The sequence below is a fragment of the Zalophus californianus genome, chromosome 2 (assembly GCF_009762305.2).
Source record: "Zalophus californianus isolate mZalCal1 chromosome 2, mZalCal1.pri.v2, whole genome shotgun sequence".
Lineage (NCBI taxonomy): Eukaryota > Metazoa > Chordata > Mammalia > Carnivora > Otariidae > Zalophus > Zalophus californianus.
The window spans coordinates 56,956,166-56,974,677 of NC_045596.1; the positions used below are offsets into that span (position 1 = coordinate 56,956,166).

General features: G+C 39.3%; 1 protein-coding gene across 8 annotated transcripts in view; it reads left to right on the top strand.

Moving 5' to 3' along the window:
- SLC4A4 (solute carrier family 4 member 4) overlaps window positions 1–18,512 on the top strand; it is a 340,863-nt gene that overhangs the window by 307,386 nt on the left and 14,965 nt on the right. For 7 of the 8 annotated variants that reach the window (XM_027598149.2, XM_027598150.1, XM_027598153.2 and 4 more), the window contains 3 exons: window positions 7,640–7,818; window positions 8,961–9,033; window positions 16,536–16,604. In XM_027598149.2, the coding sequence (XP_027453950.1) occupies window positions 7,640–7,818; window positions 8,961–9,033; window positions 16,536–16,604 (321 nt within the window). The remainder of the gene's footprint in view (window positions 1–7,639; window positions 7,819–8,960; window positions 9,034–16,535; window positions 16,605–18,512) is intronic. The other variant, XM_035726063.1, reaches the window with a different exon arrangement.

Sequence of the window (18,512 nt, forward strand, 5' to 3'; positions counted from 1 at the left end):
GTCCCACATTCTCCCTGCAGAGCACTCAAAAGCAAATGGGGTTCAGCAAGGTCATGACTTCTCCAAGGTTATTTCCTGAGTCATTGCAGAGGTAGGAAATAAGTCTGAGCTTCAGACTGCAAAGCAAAGGATACTTCTCACAAGGAAAATGATTTTAAGTAGGTGGGAGGGAGAAATAGTTTAGGATAAGTATCTAGGCATAGACATAAGTTGGTGTATCAGTGAATTTTCTGATACCCTTTGTGGTAAAACCCTTAATTTGAGGTCCTTTTCTTGGATAACTCCAAAATTTGCCCTGTTTTATTTTTCCTTTCTATTCCTGTTATCATAACCTTAAATCCAGTCCTTTTATTTCATGTGTAGACTATTCTGTTTAGCCATGAGTTAATAATCAGGTTCCCTTGCTTCATTTCAAAAGCAGTAATTTTTTTAAGTGTTGTTCTTATATGTCAGTCTTATATTTCTAAACCTTTACCCCTTGGCCCTCTAAACATTTGCTCCTTGAAGAAGTCCATTTGCCTTAGCCTGGGAATTAAATCTCTTTGTGATATGTTCTCAACCCAAATTTAGAATGATGCTCTCCACATACTATACAATGCTCAGATCAAATGGATTCTTGGTTTCTCCTCAAATCTGGCACATCTCCTGCCAGTTATTTCAACTCTCCTTTCCATTCCTCGATGATTACCTCTTACTAAAATCCTTCCCACCTTTTAAGAGCCTCTGGATATAAACTTGTCAGTGTAGCCTTCACTCCTAATGTAATTTCTGTTGTTCTTATTTTTGCTCTTACTAAATGTGCATTACTCTATAGCATTGGTCACATGATATCCTGCATGGAGGTTAGTTAGGTTGGATAATGACCTTATCTCCTTTTCTGGGCCGAATGTTTTCAAGGCAAGGATATGTTTTAGTCCTTTCTCCAGCTCTGTTTTGTGGCCCATCACAGCGATTTCCATGTGGTAGGCTCAGTAAATACATAATGAAGAATTTGGTTATCTTGGGCCACATGGTTCCCAGAGTTGTTGCACTGTGTGAGATGGGTGATAGCTGAAAAGCTTGCCAACCCATCTCCAGTTCTCATAGGGAGTGCTCCTATTATTCAAAGCCCTGTTTAGATGTCATCACAGTGGGAAGTTTTTGTGGGTTCACTCTAGACATTGGTAAACAGTTTATTCTCTGTACTTCGGGTGTCTCTTTCAAGCCTCTTTGAATCTCCGTTTAGAGTGCATTGTGATTTGTGTACAGATCTGAGTCCCCTCATCTGATTGTGAGCTCCTTGTGGGGAGGACCTATCTCATGGTTCTTGGTGTCCCCATAAACCAGCTTATTGTCTGGATCATGGGGGGCTCCTATGCACAATAATGAATGTTTATTCTGTGTCTGTGCATGTGTGTGTACTTCTCTGACCCTTTGTTATCATCTGTTTACCAGATGTAAACTTTAGACTGTTAGTCTTTTTCTCCCCTAGATTTTGATTTCTGTGGATTTATTCCAATTGCCTTTTGTTCTGTATTAGCAAAGCATATACAATATTAAAAGGAAGTAAAATTTCACTTCCTGTCCTGCTACTTAAAACAATATCTAATTTCAAAAAGTAGAACATCCTTTACATTTATATTCATGGAGACAGGACTTTTTTAAACTTTAAAGGACGTATATAACCTTTTGGGCATTTTTTGGAGTCCTTGCTATGTATGGAACACTTGTGTTAGATGTTGAAGATAAGAATTGTTCTAAGTTATGGTCTCTGCCCTGAAGGAGTTTAGTGGATTTTCTCTATTTATCACTTAACTCCACCACCAAGGTTGGGATTGACTTGGCTTTCTTTGTGCCTTGTATCTTGCACATATAATAAATTATTTGCTTCCACATCTGGCTTCAACTAATAATCTATAAACCCCTTAGGGGCACATGTTCTTTCTTACTTATTATTTTATCTAACACAAGGCCTAACATGGTATAGGGTGTTCAGTGGGTGTTTATTAAATAACAGTTTTCCAATTCCAGTGCAGTTTTCCTGGGGCAATGCAAAGGCCCCAGGGTGGGAAGGTATGTTGGTATGTTGCAGAACAGATAACAGACCAGCGTGACTGGAACATAGGGGAATTAGTGAAGCATGATGAGGTCAAAGGGAGTAGGGCCAGATCATGTAGAACAAAGGTTCCCAACTGCAATTCTTTGTTGGTTGTGGCTGTCCTGTATATTGTAGGCTATTCAACAGCATCTCTGGTCTCTAGCCCCTCGATGCCACTTGCACCCTTTCCCCTAAGTTGTGACAAACAAAAATGTTTCTAGACATTGACAAGTGTTCCCTGGGGTGGGGGGCAAAATAGTTCCAGGAAGAAACACTGATATGGAACCTTTTAGATGACTTTACTGTGTTTTAGGTGGAAACAGGAGGCCACTGTTTTAGGTGGAAACCCCGGAGGGTTTTGAGCAGGGAAGTGCCATATAGTAATTGAGATTTTAAAAAGATTACTCTGTAAGGAGAATGGGCTGTCAGGGACAGGACTGAAGCAGGGACTTCTATGGTGAGGACGGTGTTGAGGGCCAAGGGTTGCTAAGTGATGTCAAGGAAGCAGGGGAATTTGAGCTGGACCTTGGAGAGAGAGAACGGACTTAAACAAATGTTAAGACTTAGAAACAGAGTACCAGTTTGAGGAATGGTGCAGAATGTACAATGCCCATTTAAGGAATGATGAAGCTTCAGGAATCTTTGAGGGCCCCTATCATAGTATCAGATGGGGAGCATCTCAGCATGGCAAGCCATGTGCTTGTCATGACCGGTTCTGTCCTGTTTGACTTGCTCATCTCCTGCTGGCCTTTCCTGCTCCCTCAACATTCCAGCCTGGATGGATGGCACCTGCATTGCATTTAAACACCCTCTCTAGCAGCATTAAGGATGGATGGGAGAGGTGCCAGAGAGGGGGTGGGTGGAGGGGAGTGGTTAGGAGGCCCCTGTATAATCCAAGTAGGAGATTATGAAAATCTGCAGAAGGCAGTTGGCAATGGGGAGGAGGGGTAAGGAACAATGCACATGCTATTTTTGAAAAATGCTGTTTTCTCTATTTCTTACAGTACTATTTCTATTAAAAGTTCCAATATTTGAATACTGTTTTTATTCCATTCAAATCTAGTTACTCAGATACCTTTAGCTAAAAGAAACATCTTAGAGTTGGCTTGTTTTCATATGTATAAGTTCAGGAACAACTTCTCTAACATAACCACTTGGGTTGCGGGTCTTTATGGCAATAGTTGGGGCACTATAATTTTTTTAGCATAGCTTTTACCATTCTGGTCAACAAATATGTCTCCAGTGTTTACAGTATGTAGGACACTGTACTAGGTAGACATTGTAAGCCTTGAGCATTGAAATTTGGCAAAATCATGGCCTTTCCCTCTTTGGACTCAGTCTCCTTAAAATCTCTCCCATCTGTCCATTGTCCTTCCCCCATCCTATTACTTTAGTTGGAACTGTGTCAGCTCTGGCCTGGACTGTGGCAATGCTGTCATGTCTGTCCTCTCTGCGTCCAGTCTTGACCATTCCCGGTATGTCCTCTACAAACCAGAAGAGCCATCCTTCTAAACAGAAATCTGATCATATCACTTGCCTGCTTAAAAGCCTTTAATGGTTTGCCTTTGCTTTTAAGATAAAAATTCCAAAGTCTTTAGCAAAACATTAAAGTTCTTAACTTCTGTAGCCTTATTTCCTACCTCTCCCATCTCCTCATATGCACCAACTCTGTTTCATTTTCTGAAAATGGTGGCTTATTTGCCTAATTTTTTCCTCTTGCCTCCCTATATCTTGCCTCCCAGCCGGTTATGGCTCACATTTTAGGACTCAGCTTAAATACCACCTCCTTTGAATACCATCTTTGACTTTGGGCTTAATACCCCTTCTGCATGGCACCCCAAGCTCACCCCATGTATAGAACAGTGTGGTATTGCAAATGCCTCTTGACTTGTCCAGCTCTAGCACTACATTGTAAGCCACTTGAGGGCAAAGATTGTATTATTTACTGTAATTTTACTTCTACGATCTAGCAGAGTGCCATTGAACAAATGAATTAACATTCATTCATTTACCCAATAAATATTTATCTGGAGTGTTCACTCTATGATGGGCACTGTGCCAGGTTCTAGGGTTTCAATGGTGGTGAACAAAAACACCCATGGTCCCTGTCCTCATAGAGCTTTTTTGGTCCATGAGGGTGAGAGGTATCATTCAAATAGTCATGCAAAATGTGACATTGCAAATGTGTCTAGTGCTGTGAAGGAGAGGTGACAGTGCTTTAAGAAGCTGTACGAGAGGGTTTGACCTATGTCAGGAACTATAAGGAGTTCCCTGAGGTGATGGCACTTATACTGAGATTCAAGTATTAGTAGGAATTAGCTAGATGAGGCTGGGTGGGATGAGTATTCCACTGGGGCACAGGAATCACAGTGTATGTACAGGCTTTACAAGAGGAAGTAACCTGACAAGAACGAATGCCTTCCTGATAGAACCCAGTGTGGCCGCAGTGAGAGAGGGAGAGTTGACGATGAAGAGGGAACCACACAGAGGCAGGCCTGGCAGGGCCTTCAGTTCATGTTGATGATTTCCCCTTCCTCTTAAGAGAAGCAAGAAGTCTCAACATGGTTGAGGGAAAGGAAGACTTTTTGAAGAGAATGATGTCAGAGCACATAGTAATTATGTATCTACGATTATTTTCTCTCAGAGCTTTTATTTTGGTGGTTTTGCATAGTTTCCTCTGTATTCTACTTTCCAAAATCCTCATTTCACCCTCTTTGGTATTATGTGGCCCCTTTTTGTTAGTCTCCAGGATATCTTGTGCAAACTTGTTTTTGTTGAAATAGAGCAAGAAAGTATGGATTTGGGTCACGGTAGTCTACATGATATTTTCTACAACAGCTATTCTTTTGACCCATTGATCTAGGCAGTGTGTACATCCGTAGGTTATTACAGTTTCCTTGATGCCAAGATTTGGGGATCCTGTCCATTAATTACCATGTTGGTATCTCTAATATGGTCTTGAGTGATTTAGTCTAAATAGGGCTTAAAACTATGTGATATTTTCCGCTGTTGTTCACCTTCCCTCCCCGCCCACCAAGTGATTCACATTTCCACCAATTAACAAATCAAGTTTTAATTTTTTGTATGGCTGATTAAGAGTTTATAGTTGCCATTCAGAAGAATGTATACATGCTATTTGTGGTTCATTTTTTTTGGTAAATACTAATTGAGAATTGACTCTGCTCCATGAACTCTACTTAGGTATTCAGGATAGAGAGAAAAAGAAACATAGTCCAGGTCTTCCTGTTTCTTACAGTCTAACGCCAAAGCCAGATAAATGCACACATAATTTCAAAACAGTGTGATGAGTGCTGTGGTAAAGGAAAGCATAAAGTGAACAGGGGAACAAAGAAGAGGAAATCTAACCTAACTGGACTTACCCATCTCACCTGGACTGAGGCAGGAAAACTACCAGAAAAGATAAAGGCTGATTTAAGTCTTAAGGATGAGTAGGACTGATTCAAGGTAAGAAGAAGGAAGAGTAGAGGTTATTCCAGGGCAAGGGTGCTAGATGGGCCAAGACACAAAGGCATAAGTATGTAAGACATACTGAAGGAATTGCATATGATTGAAGGTGGCCATGGTATAGGATGGGGGCAGGGGAGAGGTGAAAGATGAGGCTGCAGATGTGAACAAAGGCCCGAGCATGAATGGTCTACAGTGAGGTCAGAAGACATATCCATAGGCAGGAGTGAACAACTTCTGTGGATTCCACCTTAAAGTATAGGCAGAATCCAAACACTTCTTGCCATCGTGACTGCCACTACGCTGGCTCTAACCATCACAATTTCTCTCATGGATTATGGGAGCAACCTCCTAACTGGGCTTACTGTCCTTGACTTTGTTCCCAGCATAGCAGCCATAGTGTTTAGAACGTAAGCAGGTCATGTCACTCCTCCACTTAAAACCCTCCAGTGGCTTCCCATCATACTCAGTGTACAAGCCCAAATTTTCATAGTTCTACTTAGTACTTAGTACTATTTAAGATATTGTATAGTTTACAGTTTACTTACTTGTGTTGTTTATTGTTGTCTCGGTAGAATGGAAACACCTCGAAGATGGGAATTTTTGTCTTATTCACAGATAGGACATTAACACCCAGAACTGTGCCTGTTAGTAAGTTGGTAGTAGTATTTGTTCAAGGAATGGAATGACTGAGGCCCAGATATACCATGATACTCGCCTCATTAGTTATTGTTAAACAAGTTTATTTCAGCTCATCCCCACGCTTTGCTCTCCTTTCCCCTACCTTAGCCCACTCCCAATCCGAACCCTATGGTTTCAAACCATTTGTACTGAAATGAACTGCTTTCATGACTGTGTATTAACCTTTGTCTCCCAAGGATACTTCTGTTCATAGTCAAACCTGGACTAAGTCAATGTGTGCTCTTCTTTCTTGTGTCAGCTACCCTTGCCTGTGATGAGTTGAGAACAGGATTAGACCCATGTTTGTGAGCCAGGGGTGAAATCTTGGCATTTCAGTGAGAGGATAGCAGTGTTCTAACTGACTGTAATCGGACCTGAATGATAACAGTCACCAGGTTTCTAATGTAAATTACGTTCTCAGTTTTTTAAAGCCAGCATCTCCATTCCCTCAGATTGGCCATACTCTGGCTCTTGGTGCTTCTGCTTCCATGCTGTGCAAATGGACTGCTCTGTTTTCTCAGGCTCCATAGGGGCATTAAGCATTTGATTTCTTCATAAACAGAGGAGGGAAATATAACCACAGAATAACACTATGGACACATTTAACAATATTTATTTAGTGAGTAAAAGAGCGAGACCTTTTGTTACATAGTCTGCTTTTCCAGTCAATAAACATTATTGTGACCAGTAAAATCAGCCTATTCTGATTAAGGGTGCATTAATTACCGTAATGATTGCGTTTAATAAGTTATTAAACAATTATTTTCATATACTATGAAAGGTGAGAAATCGTCTTAGGCATACCTTCTCAAGATTGCTTTCAGATCTCTGGTCTACATATGCTGAGTACTATCTAGGTGAACAGCTTATGCTAAACAGTCAAACAGAGAAGGATTGGTACCTGCCTTTTTTAAGGTGTTTATTGTGCTTAGGTTAACAACAACCAGTACCACCACTGTTGCCATCACCATGTTTTTGAGCTCCTACTACGCAACAACCACTACCTTTTAAGTTCCTATAAGATGCTTTGCCTCTGTTACTTCACTAAAAGTGAAGTATGCAAATGGTCGCAGTAACTCCTCAAGGTAGATCTCTATCTCCATCTTTCTGATTACAAAATTGGATACAGAGAGGATGACTGACAATAAGCAAACGATAAGTAAGCTGTGAATTTCAGTCAAGCTAGAGGAGGTGTCACGTGGCAGCTCTGTGTGTAATTGCTAGGGGGGATAATATGGGGAAGATAAAGTCCCCTTCCTTGAAAAACTTACCTTGAAGTAGATATTTTTAGCAAGCTAAGTGAGGTGGGGTTTTTTTTGGTCATCTTAATTCCCATTTGGAAATAGGACAAGATAGAAAGATGAGTTTTGTTTTGTTTGTTTGTTTTCCATATGGTTTTGTTACCTCTTTCTACAGAAAGGAGCTGGATATCACCTGGATCTCTTTTGGGTCGCCATCCTCATGGTGGTGTGCTCTTTCATGGCTCTTCCATGGTATGTGGCTGCGACCGTCATCTCTATTGCTCACATTGACAGTTTGAAGATGGAGACAGAGACTTCTGCCCCCGGAGAACAACCAAAGTTCCTAGGAGTGAGGTATGTGTAAGTCAGAGGAAAATGGCTCTGCAAAACACATCATGCCACACCTATGTCATTCGTAGGAAATGGGCAGAATGGGAGGAGAAAAGGCTGGTGATGATTAATTTATTCCTGTACTTGATGTTCCAGAAAGGACTACATTTTCATTAGAAAGAGAGTCTTCAATAATTTTTCGATTTCGCATCTTATGTTCCGTAAATTCCCTTTGGCTGATGCAGGCTAACTAAGGCAATGTAAAAGCACAAGCAGGTCATTCATTTTCTTCACGGGTAGCTCGCTTCGGTGCTGTGATAACCACTCCATCACAAGTATATGTAAAGGCCAAACCCTTTAACCTTCCAGCTCTGTTGAGACTCCCCAAAACTCTTGAGTCTGCTTGTGATTTTGAAGATTCTATGAAGGGAAAGGAATTCTTATTCCCCAGTTCATTTTCTGTCCCCATAAACACTGAGAAGCCTTGACCGCCAGCTGTTAAATTTGGGTAGCCAGGAAGGGCTTGCATAAGACCTTGATACTGTGTTGAATGCTTTTCACAGCAAGCCCTGCTCGCAAGTGCTTGGGTGAGTAGCTTGCAGGACAGAGCCACTGTTTCCCACGCCACAACAGTGGGTGATTCTTTCTTGGGGGCTGGGGGTGTTGGATGGGAATCCTATTTGTTAAAAAGTACTCTTGTTGTTTAGCTTTGGAAATTAGACTGATGGGATTTATTGCACTTATGAAATTTCCCTGAGCTGTTTGCTAATTAGAATGCAGGACAATGTAATATCTGTCTCCTGAGAAAGAAGGTGTAATTACACAACAGCACAAGTCGTTTAAAAAATAAGGGCTTCGAAGAGGCCAGGAATTGATGGACCAAGAGCAAGTGACTTTTTTTTTTTTTTAATTCTGAAAAGAGCAAAGGATTTAGCAGAATCACTTTTCTCTTGACGAATTCAAATCGCGTTATACAATAAGAGAATTTTATAGTTACATGGAGCTTATATGCTGTCCTCGAGGTATTCATTTATATAAGATATCAAGACCTTTGCTGTTTTAGTCAAACATTTATTTGGTCAATGTATAGTCCTTTTTGAAGGTGAAAAGACAAGGCATATTATGAAAACAAGAGGTAAATTGGTAATCTTTTGATTTGGTTTCAGGGAACAAAGAGTCACTGGAACCCTCGTGTTTATTCTGACTGGTCTGTCGGTCTTTATGGCCCCCATCTTGAAGGTAAATATGTGGTAAATACTTGTCTCTTCCTCCTTCTCAGTACACTGACAGATAATTGGCTATGTGAGGAGTGGAATTCCTTATCTGCAAGATTCTCATCAGTTCTGGAACACACTGAAGCAGGGGTCAGGTAGAACAAGGACTTTGAAAACTTTTATTTTGATGTCCTTCTCACTCCTTCACTCCTTCTATTATTTATTATTATTATCGTAGGTATTTGGTTGTAGGTATTTGGTTGCACCGTAATTCAATTTTTGACTTATACAAAGGGCAATTCCATACAGTTTAGTCTAACTGACCTCCCCTCCTCACTGCATTTCTTACTCTTCTCCTTGTACCCTTTCTTCCCACTACTTCCCATTTACTTGTCCCTAAATCCTGCTTCCACTCCCCCCCCCCCGCGCACGCACTAGACTCCTGGGTAACATGGATGATCATTTTGTAACTTCTCCTCGTCTTAATTATTGCTGACTGTGCTTCTATTGGCTTTGAATCAGAAGGCCTAATCTCCACAGAGGGAGAATGGAGTAAAATTACTGATTTATGACTAGAAAACTTTAGAAATGAACTTTTGAAGAAGAAAAAATGACATGCTGGATGATTTAGAAAATTAGGAGTCAAATATATAGGTTTGATCGATGGGGTGACGATCTGCCAAAACAGATGAATGGGAACTGTATGGGAAAACCTATTTAGAAGACGAGATAGGGTTAAAAGAGCAGGTTTAGCTGTCCTGAAGCTTCCATTTCTTTTTTTGTGACACAGGCATTTTATTCTTTCCTTCTATTATATGAACAATACTGGCCAGTTATTGATAATTTGTATTTGATGCTTTGCACCACAGTGCAAAGCATGAAAATTACCTATAGACCTAGAAGCTATAAACAACCACTGTTAATATCCTTTCAAATTCGTCTCTGAAAAGTTTTGTTTATTTTTAGACAACTCTCATTTTTCAGATTTTTAAGATGCTTATTTAACTACACAAGTGATGGAGCAGTACATTCTTGTAAAGAATTCAAACCATGCAGAAGTATAGAGAGAGAAAGGCAAAAGACCCCCGTTCTCTTGAATTGGCACATTTATAAGTCGGTTGCCATTCAGATGAATTTGAGGAAAGTGGAACTATAATTTCTTAGTTTATGGCTAAGACTGGTTTTGCCCTCAGGGTATTTAGATTATCGCATATGTTATACACAAAATGCTTGGTAAACAGTTAAAAGATTTAAATATTCACCCCTTGTCCCTGGTTTCCACGATGAACTGAAACTGGCTTAATTAATTTCTGCCTGGAATCATGAAGGAATACATATTTCACATAACATGTGGGAAAGTAAAATTTAAAATAACCTCAAAGAAGTTGTTTCTGGGCATATATGAAAACCTCAAGAGAGTACAGGTCTTAAGGTTTTGCAGGGACAGAGGGAAATCTGTTATCCCTTTTGCCAGTGCAAAGCAAGTTGTGGGGTAGGTTTGAAGTTGTGAGTTTCACAGCATCACATCCACCATCCAAAGGCTTTATGTTCCTTTGTTGCCCCATAGACACTAGCACATCAGCCGGTGGAAAAGTCTAATGACAGCTTTCTACCACATAGGCCGTAGAACCTCATCTGGACAGATCCAGTTTTAGAAAGGTCATTGCAGGCAATTATGACCTCATGTTGTGGGAGGATCTACAGGAATGAATTTGTCCCTGGGTTCCCCAAAGGTGGGCTCACATGACACAACTGCAGAGATTTTTTTATGGGGTCTCTTAGCGCTTAGCTACCAGTAGGGGATAAATAGAAATCTTTCCATCAGTTCAGTTGAGCCTATTAGCCCATCAGCCCCCACCCATTTTGTCTTTTATTTTTATATTATGTCTTTTCATTAATACAGTATCAAATCCTAACTCAAAAAATTCAGATGTGTTTAAAAGCTCTCTCCCTCTCTCCCTCTCTCTCTCTCTCTTTTTTTTTTTGTTACAGCAAATTGGCTTTAATCTTAGAGAATCTGTCAGCTGAGTAATCACGTATGATCCCAAAGGGAAACAGAGAACAGATACTGTATAAATTGCTATTTTTAGGAAAAGATGCAAGACTCACATTTTCAACAACGCCTCTTCCTAACTATTTTCTAACCCTGCACCCAAATGTGGCTGCAGAGGAATTAAAGCTGAAAGCCCTTTTGTTCTTTATTTTACGATGATTCTTTTTGCCCTGATATGCAAAGCACCTTAGTATCTGCAGGAACAGATTATAATACAGAGAAAGGAGAAAGAGAGATGTAAGGGATCAGCAAGTATGAGCTTGCTTTTCCTTTTGACCTTCCTCAAGCTCACCCTTGTTCAGCTGCTAATGTTCATAATTATGGCCATTTCCACCTGGCAACTTTGAGTCAATGCAAAGAGTCATTGTAAGAATCAGTGAAAAAGGTGGTCCAGCAAACATTTTTACTGGGCAAGGCTTATGCTCAAAATGTGGGAAATGAAACTGTTCTGTTACTATGGCTTCCAATATATTGTGGGAAACCTAGATTTGAAAACAACAAGAATAAAATAGTCCAGCATTGACAATTGTGATTCCAGACTTCGGTGAGTAGAAGTGTTCTTTCCTTCAGGAATCACATCAGCTAGTTTCAGATCATGTGCCCTTCTTCCCACGAAATTGGGTAGCTGAGAAGCATTCACCCCAGAATTCTTGGTAGCTCATGTAAAAAGTCAATACAGGAAGAAGCAGATGTTGAGGGTACAGTTTAACTAAAACCTCCGTAATAACTAAGTAGAAGTCAGGATTAACAATTAACCTCAGAATTCACACGGAAAGAGGTATCAGGGGTTACTTGGGAGGAGGGAGCCTTTTTCCTCCACCATTGGAGTATGTGTGTTTTAAAGGAACAGATGACAACTTTAGAGAATGGTTTTACTTAAGAGTCTGCCTTTGAAAGGCAGATCAAATGAACAGAATCAAGAGAAATATGGGCCTTTCACTTTTTAAAATGACGTGGCTCAGCACCTCCCCCTGCCCAGCTCCCTGCATCCCACAGGTTCAGTGCCTCAGAGGATGCGAGTAATTTTCTCCCTGCATTGAGCAGGGTGGGTAGTTGTCCCCTGCGCCTCCTTATGCAGGCTTACTTTGAACATGAAGCTTGTGACCTCTGTTTTGATCTCTTTGCCGAAGCGTGTCTTTTTACATGGAAAAAATGTAAGGAATCATAGTGTATTAGCTTTAAGTTCATGAGGATACCCCGTGACCTTAGCCAGCTGCACTCACACATGCCTCAAATCCCACCCCTGATTCAGTACAGAACTGTGGGGAAGCAGGAAGAACTGGCTTCCCAGGCTGCTTACACAGTTTAGATCTGTGTCTCTGTGGCAGAAACACTGCCTGTTAAGCTCGGGTTCTGTATGGGGAGACTGGGGCCAACCACAGTGCAGCAAAAAGATGAAAGACTGTTCCTAGAGCTTGCTTTTTCAATTCTTTTGGCAAGCTTAAAGAAATAAAGATCAAGTAAAGTTCACTGCTACTTCTGTTGCCTTTGCTTGAAGTAGTTCATCTTTAACACGAGGTGCAGCCGAAATTTGTCTTTCACATTTGTTTAGGGTTCTAGAATGTGGAGGCTAGCATTTGATTTGTATCTGGCAAGCGTTTGTTGAGCTCCTACAGTGTGCCACACTCTGCTCAGTATCAGGGAAAGGAGGAGAGATGGTAGTGAGGGGGAGGATGGTGGTAATAGCGGCTCCCATTTATTGGGAGCTTGGCATCGGACCAAGAGCTCTGCACAGATTGTTTTTTATTTAGTTCTCCAATAAAACCTATGAAAAACGTATGTATAATTGCATCCATCTTACAGATAAAAAATATATATAAGTAACCGGCCAAGTCACAAAGTTCTTAAATGGTAGAGCCAAGATTTGAACTCAGGCAGTTCTAACTCCAAAAGCCTGATCTCATAACCATCATGGTTTATTGCCTTTTTAAAATAAAACAGTATTGCCCTCAAAGAACTCCTTTACTTTCATTTCCCATGAGATGATCTTCCCCAGCTTCCTTGATCCAATTTCCAGTTCTCTTACGTAGAGAGAAATGTGGCATTTTCACAACCTCTTCATCCATGGTTCCGTCAATGACTAAGGACGGGATTTCAAGTCAGCAGCTTCCTTATGGCCCCGGATTTTTAAGGCTTAAGGGCATTAGGATGTTACTTTAATAACATGTTCCTGAAGACAGTTGTTAGAGTTGAAAGGACTATATTGTAGAGCTTATAGAAAACCGAGGTTTCGAGTCTGACCTTTGCAGCCACCTCTCTGGCCTGTACCCCTGCCGCCCCCACCCTTACCACAGAGGGACCAGAGGGGGGCTGGGCTTGGCGGTCGCAGGCATCTCGACTTGCCAGTGAAGGTCCTGATGCTAATAATGACATCAGTACCACATTTATCATTTCTTGAGTATCTATTATGAGCCAGTCCCTGAACTAGATCTTATGTATTATGTTATCTTTATCATAACCACTGTACAGATGAGAATACTGAGGATAGAAGTTGACAGTTCTCTCTCAGTTCTACAATGGGTAGAACCAGAATTGGAACTCAGGTCTAGCTTCTATGCTTCCATGCTCATCAGTACCTCATTCTTTGTTTTACACACACACACACATGCGCGCGCGTGCGCGCGTTCACATGCACACACACAATGACTATTATTCTGCTAGGAGGTCTCACTCCTGCACTGAATTCTGCACTGTGGACAACTACCATCTATACCTTTCTTATTAAATTTACCCTTTCACATTTTTTTTCTTATGGGAATATTCTAACACTATCAGAAAATCAAAGGGAGGGCTAAGTAAAAAAAGAGTAGAACTACATTCACCAGAATTTGAAAAATTTGCTGACATAATCTGAGTATGCTAAAATCTTCATTGACTTCAATTTAATTTTTCTGTCTGGTTGTAGGGCCAAGCATTGAACGTTCTCATTTTTAATATTTATTAAAAGCATTGTAATATTTACTTATAACTGGGCTTTTTGGTTTCCTGGCTATGTTTAATCATGTAATTTTATTTGCAGAATTTTATAATTTGGCAATTCTCAAGTGCCTATGAACCTAGTATACCTTGTGTTTTTTGTGTTTTAGTTTCTCCTGTCTTGTTTTATAAAAATGCCTATCTGCTATGCAATGTATATTATACTAGTTTAACTTAAAATGGGATCACATCTTTTTAAAACATTGTTCTTTTTCTTCCTTTGGGAAATTTCTATTGTGATGAATGATTCTATTGTGATGAATTTTTAAGGATTGAACTTTTGATAGGACTCTGAACCAAATCCAATAAAAAATATCCTCTAACCCAGTAATTGAACCAAATCCAATAAAAAACATCCTCTAACCCAGTAATTCTGTCACATTTCATCAAGGTTTCCAAACTGAAAGATTTTTAGTGAGAAACATTGCACTATTTTAAAGAAAATGGTGCATTTCTTAAGACATTTGTATCACAGTGAAGTTGACCCAAAATTTGAATCAATAGACTTCCTTATATGTGCTATTTCCTTTTCACCAAAGAATATTTTTTTTTTTAAAAAATCATCATCTCTCAAGCTATTTTCCTACCCATACCCCATTCTGAGTTAAGGGTACCTTCTGATTTTATTTTGTGGTAGATTTGGTGAAATCTGACATAAATTCAGAGAGAATAGACCTCAGCACCATGGTACAACTTTCCTTCACTCTGGTCCTAGAACTACATTAGAGAAAATATTTAGCTAAACTTAGGGGAGGGGTGGAGGTAAGGCTCAGTATCACCTTTGTGATTACTTTCTTTCAAGCCAGAAAAAAACACTTTACTCAGATTAAAAAGTAACTACTGCAGGATTTCTAACTACATGCCCAACTATAAGAGAATTATACTTCTCTTTTCCCCTTCCACCTTTCTTTCCTTCCCAAGGAATTAGAAATGAAATGAATGTATGAAAGGAATCATCATATATTAAAGAAAAGTGGGAGTGCCCTTGCCAGTAACAGATGTTTTAAAAATTTAAAAAATGAGTGAAAGCTGTGAAGTGGTTTCTTTGTTGGTTATTTATTTATTTATTTTTTTGGTCAGTTTGTACAGGAAATATATACATTCTAAAGGAAATAAAGGCACGTGTCAGAACTCAAGTGGCTTGACCTCAAGTGGCTTGAATGTGATGTGCTCACCTCTTTGTGGTGATTGTGGGGTATGACAGCACACATGGAGTCCCCAGTACTCAGACTGTCCCTCCGACCCCTTCAGCAGTCAAAGTCACTTATTTATTTCTGAACTTAAGATCAAATTAGCTATGTTACAATTACTAGTTTTTTCTAGAAGGAGCGTGTGATGTTTTATGTAAATAAATATATGTATTACATATGAATTTAACAATTCCTATAGCTAGCCGATAACAATTGGAGATAGTCGTGACGTATTTTGAATTTACTAATTCTCAACAGTAGTGGCCAAAGGGTCTCAGATGCAGAACCGTTTCAGGTCATGCCAGGGGGAGACTGATAGAAATTGTGTTCCATTTAATACATGCCATAGTTCTTTAAAAATTACTCTGAAATCATACTGTTTCCTGGCTACAAAGCCTCCTTTATGTAGATTTAGTAAGATTGAACTTAATTGATTGTGGTTTTTGAAAACCGAAATTACTTGAACTTCTTTTCAAAATCCAAGCTTGAGAACCTTTTGTTGTTCAAATAGAAGACTTCTTAGAAACAGAATCAACCTTGAGTTGCTTAGTTTCTACAGTACTAAGGACATTTCAAAGGTCTAGGAATAGATAAAACTTAAGGAACATCAAATTGGAACTTCCTATTGTTAAAACACTTTGTATTATTGTAAAAGACTCTTGCTAATTAATGCCTGAAAATGTATTAATTCACTCTTTAAAGATGTGTATTACTACATGTGTATAATTAATTGCTTCCGTATGCTCAATGCTCCTTTCAAGCAGTGTTCTCATTAGTTAGTCCTCTTAATATTCCTGAGAGGAAGAAAGGGGACAGCCGTTTGATGTTTGCTTAATTGAAAGAGGCATTTACACACCAAACTGATAGATCATTTGGCAAAAATTATTAAGGAAAAAATCAACAGACTGTTGGAAAGGAACTTGGTCTCAGGAGTGAAGCAACCACTGTCTATCTCTCTTTCTACCTCACATTTCATGCAAACATCTGGTTTACATAATCATTCGTTTTAAGGGGAAAGGGAAACATTTTTTTTTCCCATTTAAAAAAATTATTTTTGAGGTCATGCATGCTGATTGTTTAAAAAAAAATGCCAACGGGCATCAAATGAAAGTTGAAAGTCTCCCTCCACGTATTTCTAGTATAGAGTTTAGAAGTTTCGTCAATGACGAGTACACTAATTAGAGGTCACTATATTATTATGTCCTATCTTTTAGTTTCAGATTTGGCCTTTATTTAAACTATCCTTCTTCATTACTGTTTTTATTATTATTATTTTTTAATCTTTCTCCATTTTTTTTTTCTTTCTAGTTTATTCCCATGCCTGTACTCTATGGTGTATTCCTGTATATGGGGGTAGCATCCCTTAATGGTGTGCAAGTAAGTTTTCCATAGCAATCTAAGTATAGTTGTGTTTTCTTCTAGTAGTAAGAGTAGTCCAGTAACAGATCTTTGATGAGAAGTGCTACTTATTAACTGCTGAATTTTTAAAATGTGTGTATGTACAGAAAACAAACTGGTGGTTGCCAGAGGGGAGGGAGGTGGGGGGATGGGTGAAATAGAGAAAGGGGATTAAGAGTGTACTTATCATGATGAACACTGAGTAGTATATAGAATTGTTGAATCATTACATTGTATACCGAAAAGAATATTGCACTATATGTTAGATAGGTAGGTAGGTAGGTAGGTAGGTAGGTAGGTAGATAGATGATAGATAAAATGCATTTGTTTCCGACTTTCTCTGCCATACAACTGCTTCTTATTTCTGACTTAATTAACAGAATTAATTTGTGCTAACAAATGTTACCATAGGTACCCATTCTTGAAATAAGCTGTTAAAGGTCATTTAACTGGGGAAGTGAGAGAGCTGTGACCTGTCTTCCTCCCTCCTCCCTTCCCTCCTTCCTTCTCTCTTTCCTTCCCTCCTTCCTTCCTTCATCTCAAGAAGGAAATTGAACCCTTTCGGTGTGCTCCTCAAGATACCATTTATCCATCTGCCTTTAAACCATACTAAGAATAGGCTATTATTTGATTCGCTTTTCACATGGCTGAGATAAATGAGCAAAAGTTTTGCATCAATAAAAGAATAAAGTCAATGCGGTTTAGTGCTACTTTTGTCCAAAACTTCAGCTATTCACAATTTGGGTAAAACTGGCCCCTTTAAAAAAAAAAAAAAATCACTGGAGAAAACTCTGTAAGGGACTTTGTCTTTCAATTGAGGTTTAATTTAATTGGCACCGGGAGACTGGAAGTACTTCTGCTGCTTTCTGGCACCTTGTTAATTGTAGCCTTATTTAGCACTTACTAATGTTTTAATGGGAAAAGACTGCATGTTCTGTGAACATCATAAGAATTTATTTAAACCCCTTCATAATAGTCCTTGCTTTCATTTATTGAATTTAGATTAATTTGGTTTTAGAGTCAGATAGAGCTGGGCAGTTGGCCTGACCCCCCCAAAACAGAAAAGCCTGTTTTATTTTTCCCTTTTTTAGGTCCCCTCTGGGTAGAGTTCTTCACCATTGGGATATTTGTCACAAAATACAAGATGGTCCTTCGTAGATTGGACTAGTTGAATGTGAATGGGAGTTTATTTGTGCCTATGAAACTTTTGGGCAAGTACCTGGCTTTGTAAATATTCTTTTTTCCCCTAAATGGAAAAATATGGAACTAATATGGCTCCCAAACTAATAGTTCTTCTTCTTTTTTTTTCTTTTTGCCCCTAATAGGTCAGTCTAGATCAGAAGTTTGATTTTTATATGTTCTAGGTGCTTAACTGATAGTTGGAGCTCAGTACATGTTTATTAAATTAAATAGAAGGCAAAAAATCAACAATTTCACAGTGATGGGGAAAAAAAATCTTTTGCTAAAGGCACAGCCCGTGGATTTCTCAAATTCTGCAGTGCTGTTGTCCCTCTTGCCTTTTCTCTTTACTTTTCTCTTGATTCTCCCTCTTTTGGGAGATTTGATTTAGCAAGAAATTTTGTAACCCAGTCTTTATAAACAGCAAGGTCCCCTCCAGTCAAAAGTAGGCGTAGGCAGAGAAAGTAAGTTTGTTACATAGGAAATAGCTTCCAAGAAGCTTGTCTGTGATAGTCTAGTTTATTTGCACACTTCCCCCTTTCCTCCGGAAAGAAAGTAGAAATATTATGTCAGAGTCTTACTACCTAATAATTGAATTCAGCAGCTATTTACTGAGTATCTTTCACTTGAGAGATCCTCTCGGAGGTACCTAAATATCATCCTTCTCACCATCATCCATGGCAACTCAACAGTTAATCTTTGAGACAC